Below are 8,853 nucleotides of genomic sequence, written 5' to 3'. Positions count from 1 at the left end.
TATCTAAGCGTCCATTTTATGCCCATATATGGAGATCTCTGTAGGACCGGTATTGACCATCTGTTTGCCTGTGTCCATTTATGCTCATATATGGAGATATCTGTATCTGTCTGTCTGTTTCCATTTTATGCCCATATATGGAGATCTCTGTATCTGTTTGTCTGTGTCCCTTTATTCCCATTATGGAGATTTCTGTATCTGTTTGTCTGTGTCCCTTTATTCCCATTATGGAGATCTCTGTATCTGTCTGTGCCTCCGTCTGTGTTGCAGACACAGTGCCGGTTCCCCCTTTAATGCAAACCCCTTTATACCTGTTGTCATATATGGACACAGGCCATATGTTTACCTGTGTCCATTTAAGCCCATATATGAACATCAGAACACGTCATACTGATGACATTCAATACGTAACCATGGCATTTTTTGTTGACTCATGTGGCGTACGTGATGTCAGAGCCTTTTATGATGTGATGTCACAATGACTCTGCGCTTGCGCCGGTTTCATCAGAAACAGCCTGATGTCAACAATCATCTCCGCATACGGAGATTCTGAACGTTTCGGGAAAACCGTGCATCTGGTCGGGCCGAGGCCCGGCACTGCACTCCGCGCCGCGGCGGGGAACGCGCGTGCCGAATCTGAAGCCGGTGGGACAAACGGTTCTCGAGATACGCGGTTTACAGACGCATTTATTGTAAGATTATTACAGTTCAGGCTATGTTACTGTAACCGTTGATGCCTGATATTGTGCTACTAACTAGTAGGGATGGAGCTCATTCATTTTTATTGATAATGAGCACCTTATTGATCCTGCTTATTGAGCCAGGCTTTTGTTGAGCCCACTATTGAGCGTTTTTTAATATTTTGTGGAAAGATATTATGTGACAAAAATTCAGAACATAACTGGAATATAATATATATTTTTTTTGGCCAGTTGTTGCGAGTTTGTGGCTGACCACCATCTATGAAGATGACTATTGACAAAAGTAAACAAATATCATTAAAACAATGATTCATTAGTGTGCAATAAGTGTTAAATGGCTTTGTACTGTAATGTACTGTAATAATTTCTTGATTGCCTCTTGTCTTGATCGTTTAAACATGAAATCATGGGCCGCTATGCTCAATAACAAGCTTGATAAGCCCAAAGCATTTGATACCGGGTACTCAATAAATCTGTTATCGGGTTATCAAGCTACCCTTGTTTAGGGCTCCATCCCTACTAAGTAGCCTACAGACCTTGGTACCTTTGGCTGTTTCCGCTGCACAGTTGCATGTTAGACAACTTTAATGTTGCGGTTCATTCATGTCACTCCATCTTCTTGCAGAAGCCGATATGGAGTGGACCGAGGCCCATGACATCCTCCTGTGCAGGGAGGTGAGGTTCCCTGAGCCTTAATTACCTCTATAAAAAAGGAAGCTCAAAGAGGGGGAAATCTTGGTCAGACATCGCAGACTACCTGAAGCAGCTCCCCGGAGCTAGTTTTTAAAGTCAATCAGCGGAGTGTGAGGGAGCGTTTTGCCCCGATCCAGACCAAGTTCAAGAAAAGGAACCAGGCCGATGAGAGGAGCAGTGGGACGTCCCGGGCCATGTCAGAACCGAGAAGGAGCAGCCTGAAGAGGAGAATCCAGAATGTACCGGTATACACGGCACACACACACACACACACACACACACACACACACACACACACACACACACACACACACACACACACACACACACACACACACTAAAATAGCATGTACAATATTTATGTATTTATTCCCTTTACAATGTAAAGGGAATAAATACTTAAGAATAAGACAATGTAATGTTTACATCTTCTTATTCCACAGCTGAGGAAATGAGGAAGAGGGCCATGGGAAAGAATGGGGCAGACAGAGAAAAGGACAGGTTCGGATGAGGAGAGTGAGGGTGAGGGTAAGAAAAGAAGAAGGAATGGGGATGACACCATAGAATATTGGAGATGACAAAGTGAGGGGGAGAAGGAGTTGACAAGGCAGGAGATGGAGCTGAAGAGGGCAGAAGTTGAGTTAAGGAGGGTGGAGCAGGGCCAGATGGCAGACATGATGAGAGGGATGCAGCAGCAGCAGCAGCAGCAACAGGAGATGCTCAGCCTGATTGTCCAACAGCCAGGGGTGTCGCACCAAATTCTGGAACCTGCGTACAAGGATTCACTGCGGGCCCCCCATGAATGTTCTTCATACGGGTATAGGGGGTAACCGTTTAACCCATTTTGAATGTGAACACATTATTACGCATTATTTTGTGCTTTAACTAGCAGATACAATATACAATTTGTCCAAGGCTTTGAATATTTCAAATTCTTCTAAGGTTTTTAACTTTTTCATGTGAAGGACCCCCAAAATGATATGTATTTGGCCACGGAACCCCATCTAAAAATATTTAGTTCCAGGGACTATGTTTTCCCATTTTAGTTAGAATTACCTGTTTATGTTACGTTTACTACAGAAGGTTCCTAGGTTTGATTTATCTTTATTTTACCATTATCACGTAATTGTGGACATTATTTTTCTTCTTCTTCAAGATGGGTAATGTCTTATTTAAATGATTTATTTATTCTGTGGCATATGGGGAGAGTGTTTTCTGCTGGTGATTCAGTCAGAGTGTATCAAAGGTTGCGTTCGTAAATGCGCACCGGGTGTGGTTAGGGTTAGGGGTTATGGTTAGGTTTAGGCATAGTTTTACTGAGGTTAAGGTTAGGGTTAGGGTTAGGGTTAAGGCATAGTTTAACTGAGGTTAGGGTTAGGATTAGTGTTGGGTTTAGGCACTCACTACACTGAGCACACACCCGGTGCGCATTTCCGAACGCACCCTTTGATACGCTCGGACTGAAACACCAGTAGAAAACACCATCCCGTGGCATATGGCCAAACACAGTCATTGATGGAATATAACCTGTTGAACCATTCCAGTCAAGGAAATCATAGCCTACAATGTGAGGACCAGGTCCTATCCCAAATAGGACAAATTCATTATGAGAAATGTTGCCACATTGAATTAAGTTTAGGATTCCTTTACATTTGATGGGCAAAACCACTTTACACCTTTTAAAAAGGGATCATCAGAAAAGCAGATGACACAGCAACTCTCAGAAATGTGCCCTTTCATGACTTTTACAAGCCAAGTCTTGTTTTCTTTTCTTTTCTACCATCCATACCGAGACGTTTTGTAAATATGAAATCAATACTTTTGAGTGTTTCCTGAACAGAATTGTTTAGTGTAATTAAAAGAAATAACAGCCTATAGCTTATGAAAATAATCCTGAACACATGGGGGTTGCAGGTCGAAAAACTGGGAGGTCTGGTTCCCATACATACATGTGAGTGCGTTCCTCAGGAGAGCATGCACAGTACTGCTTCCTTACGCTACTCATTCCAATTTCCATGTCCTTTTTATAATCGATGAACTTAAAATATTTAGAGATGTCCCCGAACATCCACTCCACCGCCACTCTGACTTCACTTCAGATTCATGTTGCGGAAAGGGGCTTGGAGATTGGTGCGCAGAGGGTAGGCCGGGTCCCCTAGGGGGTCCTCAGAGTTACTACAGGGGGGCTGCCAAATGTTAGTGCGATGGGAGCATTCTTTTAAATTAACAACTTGAACCCTCACATCCCTATTCTGAGGAGAACTTTATAGACAAAAATGGCAGATCTACAGTATAAGCTCTCCACTGCGAGGCGTTGAGAGCTTGTAGATCGGCTATTTTGGGCAAATAGGTTTGGTGTAGAGGTAAAAAAAAGAGTACAATGTGAAAGGTCAAATTTACTAAGCATTGATGATTTAAGTGGTTAAATATCACATTAATTGATTGATTGAAGACTTTATTAGAAGTTTGCATAGGGAAAGGTACAGTTTCATGACGGTACAGTTCACTGGTACAATTAAGGTCTACTAAAAGGAGATCCATGAAAAGACTAAGCTTATTTCCACAGGAAACCATTTAAGTATCTCATATAACATTGAATGACAGACAAATAGAACACAGTACTATGCAGTAGATATGTAAAGAAAAAAACAAAAAAGAAAACAGTAAGTCTAAACAAACAGTAAGTATATACAAAGAAGGGGCAGGGGAGGGTAGGGTTGGGCTAGGTTAGTTTTTTTACCAGTTGCTAACGGTTGCTGCCTGTAAGTGGTTTTTCAATGCAATTTTAAATGATGCTAGTGATCCACACTCCTTTATAGCCTTCGGTAAGGCTCTCCACATTTTGGTGGTATAGAAGAAAAACAAGTTTGACCCTTTGTTGGTTTTGACTCTGGGTTGGAAGTGATCTGTGGCGCTGCCTCTGGTGTTGTAATTATGGACATCCTTAATGTTTATGAAGTAGTTTGACAGGTACTTGGGTATCATAGTGGTGTAGTGTATCTTGTACACCAGGCCCATTGCAAGTTGCTGTACTCTGTCATCTACTCTGAGCCACCCCACTCTTAACTGGTGAGTAGCGGTGAGGTGAGTCTGATAGGGAAGGTTAAGCAGGACCCTAATTAGTTTATTTTGGGCTGTTTGGAAAAAACAGTTAAAAACACATCAACATGTATCAAACATAGACTGACGACAGTGCTGTCAAACAACTCTATGAATATGGAAATCTGCAACACAGTTTTATACAACATGTAGAGGGGGTCCCTGCTTCATCTCTCTCTCAGCTAAGGGGTCCTTGGCCTGAAAACGTTGAAGAACCCTGCATTATAGTGACCTATTCAGTGCCTAGGTTACATAATACCTATTTGTGAATTGTAGGTATGTGACTGTGTATGAGATTCAAGTTTGGTGACTTAGGAGGGGCTGGCTGGCCAGGCTATCCATATTGGCCTGTAGCCAACTGTAAATATGTGAATATGTAAATATACTGAGAACATGAATGGTTATGTATGCTTACCAACTGGACCATAAGGGTTTGCTATCAGCCCGTTTGGGATGACAGTAGACTGAAACATGAGACTATGGACCAGTGGCGTCAGTTCAGCAAAAGCTAGGGTATGGCAAATATGGGACATGGAGTCCTCATGGCACGCAGGTTTTGTAATTTTTCCCCCCAGGTTTCTATGGTTTCTTGGGCTGGATATGGCAGCATGGAACTGTTGTTAGCAATGCCAGTAATATGTCTACAAATAATCAATCCTTGAATTCGCTATGTCCCATGTGCATTCTTTGAATCTGGTAGGAGTCAACAGTATCGAAAACTGTGGCAATTTTGTTGGCAAATATTTTGCTTTATCCAATACACGCTGGAGCTGCCGCGTTGAATCAGCAAAAGCACTGTGGAAAAATTATCAAAAGATTCAAGAGGGGCTCAGGATTTTGTCGGAGATTGAAGAAGAAACCAGGGGGACGCGCAAGGAAGCTTGTGCGCTCTAGTACGGAAACGCTGGAAATGGGCTTCATTGCTGCATTTCGGGACACTGTACTCTCTCGAATTAATGCAACTAATGCTTATTTGCAGCGAAGTGATATCACCCTTGATGCTTAACGTAAAACATAATTGCGTGGCTGCACAGAGGGATCTTTTTGTCCGTTTTTAGAGGATGGCTCTTGGTGCACCTGGCGTCAGCTACATTTACAGACATGACAGCCAGCGAAAAAAAAAAGACTTACAACCTTTGCCGACGAGAGTGGGGAGGGAGCAGGATGTCGAGCTTGATGGAAGAAGCAAGTTTTAGATAGAGACCTTCAATGTTGCTATCGACACACTTGTCCAGAGCCTGAGACACCGCCTTCAGCCCTACGAGCACCTATTCAGTTTATACAGTGCACTTTTCTTTTAGTAAGGGGAACATAAGAAAATCTGCCAAGTAAATCGTTACCAAGAGATTTCCAATGTGTTTCTAAAGTTGTGTAATAATATGTAGGTTGAAATTCAACTCCCGGGGGAAACCTCATAAAAAAAATATTTGTGTTTGTGTCCCATTAACTTTACGATACAGGAAAACAAAACAAAAAATAAATATGCTTTAAGTAGCATGTGAGGGGTCAAACTTAGGGTTTTTTCATGATACTGAATCCATTGCAAGCATTTGTTTTGCACGAAAAAACATTCCATGGGCTACACATGGCCCCTACAAAACGGTGAAAAGTGATGATTCATCATTAAACCATCGTATTATATCCTTTAGAAACACATTGGTGAAGACATTTCTTGGTAACGATTTACTTTGCAGATTGGTCAAATATCTTATAAAATCCCCTTACTATTTGTGCAAGACGAGGAAACTGCCCTGGTAATGGAGAAAGCTGACACTCTTGCGTCTGCATAATTATCCGCCTGACCTAAATGAGGAATTAGGCAGTGAACTAATTCAGTTCCGATCTTTTGTGAAGTCTGGTGACAGAAGCCCCAATGCAATGCTCCAAATTATCCTAGATCGTAGCCCCTCAATCAAAGTTTCCAAATGTGAATGTGGCGCTGCGACTGTTCCTGATTCTGCCCGTCACTAACTGCGAAGGGGAGCGCTCCTTCTCCCTCTTGTCCCGGATTAAAAATGAACTGAGAACTAAAATTACCCATCACTTTCACTGATGGCCATAGAGAGTGAGATGACCAATCAATTGGACTTTGATGACGTTGTGGATGACTTCGCACGGAGCAAAACCAGAAACAAATTCATAAGGTAAGACTATTTTCATGATTATTAGGCTTTTCTGTGTGACACCATAACTTGATGTAATTGTTTTAGTTATTATTTTAATAGAAGTGGCTTGAAAGTATTTGTGGTTTTAGGCCTACTGGTTGGTTGAGTGTGGTGTATTTGGTTAAATGTGTGCTGTTGGCTTTAATAGCTGTAAATCCTGTGTAGTGGAAATACAGGTGCATTTATTTGTAGTTATTGCTGGGCTTTCCTTTTCTTCCCTCACAGGAATCCCTTGCAGTAAATCCTGTAGAAATGCAGGTGAATTCGCAGGCCTATGCACGTATGTGTTGCGCACACTGCCTCTCAAGCTTTTTCATGTCGCTGGTCCAGGGTCCCGTTTTCTCATGGTCCGCCTATGGCAACAGGCAGGTCCTTATTGGTGTGGTTGCCCGAAGGGCAACACACTGCAGTTCTGGGGAAACTTTATTTATTCTGGATAAACTTTTCACTGGATAAACTTTTCACTGGTTAAACTTTTCACTGGATAAACTTTTCACTGGTTAAACTTTTCCGCTGCCATTGGAAATTGATGGAAACCAGATTTATTAGAGTTGTAATTGGAATTCAATGGGGGAAAGTGCAATTGGAAGTCAATGGGGGAAAAAGTGCAATTGGAATTCAATGGGGGAAAGTGCAATTGGAAGTCAATGGGGCAAAAGTGCAATTGGAAGTCAATGGGGGAAAGCACAATTGGAATTCAATGGGGGAAAAGTACAGAAAAGTGCAATTGGAATTCAATGGGGGAGTGGCGCTAGCTCAAGGATTGGTCTGGCTTCATATTGACAGTTAGCTTGCTGCAGAAGTGGTCACGGCAACCACACTTGCAATTTCCAGTTGCATCTTTCTAGTTACCTGTCAGAGTAGGCAGTGTTCAGTGAACCACGGAAAAATGCATGTGAAGGTTGTAGTACTGCTTCTCAAGCTGTGCCCTTCATGATCATGGGTACCACAACCTCCACCCGTGGAGTCAGAGGCAGTACTCACCACAATGAAGAGCAAGGGGAAAGTGTCCTAAGATGCAATTATTTTGGAAGAAGTCATAAAGTGTCTGTAGGAATCTTTAAAATTACCATCCCACTAAGTGCCAAGCTCTGTATACTTGGAATTCACCCAAGGAACTTTATACATTCAGCAAAGCAAAAGTGTGGAAGCCCCAACATTGAGGATGTGGCATCGAGAACTCATGAATTCCATCGGGCTGGAGAGGTTGACATATGTAGTTAGAGGTAGACGTGATTTTGAACAGCTTTGGGGGATGTATGTGGGTGCCATGGAGACAGCTACCGAAATATAATGACAACATATGGATAAGAAAGGGGGAAAAATGGAAGAAAAAAAATATTTATTTATGTATTTTTTCATTATTTGTATTATTTTCAATAACGCATGTGCAGGTGGTATATGTGTGTGAATGTGAGTGAATGCATGTGAGTATATGTATTGTATTGTATGTTTATTGTATGTAAAAAAAAAATATATATATATATATATATATATCAATACAAATATATTTAAAAAAAGAGCAAGGGGAAACTGCTCCACCCTTCAGGGATGTCCATCAGCTCCACATGAAGCTCCACAGCCAGCACTCCTCACTAAGGAGAATCCTTTAGAAGTCATTATGAGAGGGATGGACTCCACCACCACCTGGCCCCCACCATGCCATAAAGTGACCAGAAGAGTTATTAACCCTTAAGTTCTGTTCGGGTCATTTTGACCCGTTTTACATTTTCATTTGAAAAAAAAAGGTAGAAGTTTAAAATTTTTGGCTCACTGGCCTTAAAGATTCTTCTGAGATGAACGTGTAAAAAAAATCTTTTTGCACTACACCCATGCTACCCCCCCCTCATATTTTTTGAACCTTAAGTGCTGTTCGGGTCATTTTGACCCGGAAGCACATAATTATGCACAGAAATACACAGTATTGTGCCAAAACACAGACACACAGCCCCCCCCATTCTAACACCCCCCTTCCGAAGCCCCCCTGTCTGATTTTCATTTTTTCCTTTAAGCATGAGCAATATTGCCCAGTATTAAATAAAGTAGTTTTTTTACATGAATTCCAGCTAAATCAGTAAAAACGCCTAGCTCATTCAGTGTTTAATGTGATATAGCAAAGCAGAAATGCAAACATTTACCATATATATCATATGAATTGTTTGGTATTGAGTCAAAGTTAATGTATCATGATGATT

General features: G+C 41.7%; 1 protein-coding gene across 1 annotated transcript in view; it reads left to right on the top strand.

Annotated features, from left to right (window-relative positions):
* Positions 1 to 2,008: 2,008 nt before the first annotated feature.
* Positions 2,009 to 8,853, top strand: part of LOC308298162 (protein NLRC3-like) — a gene marked incomplete at both ends in the record, with an annotated part of 97,391 nt that continues 90,546 nt past the window's right edge. Inside the window, one exon of the mRNA XM_080741718.1 lies at positions 2,009 to 2,133. Within this exon, the coding sequence (XP_080597844.1) occupies positions 2,009 to 2,133 (125 nt within the window). The remainder of the gene's footprint in view (positions 2,134 to 8,853) is intronic.

This window comes from Nannobrachium achirus, assembly GCF_963921795.1.
Source record: "Nannobrachium achirus genome assembly, chromosome: 14".
NCBI classification, from domain to species: domain Eukaryota; kingdom Metazoa; phylum Chordata; class Actinopteri; order Myctophiformes; family Myctophidae; genus Nannobrachium; species Nannobrachium achirus.
The sequence above is the reverse complement of the archived record's forward strand: the minus strand, read 5'-3'. Positions and strand labels throughout refer to the sequence as shown.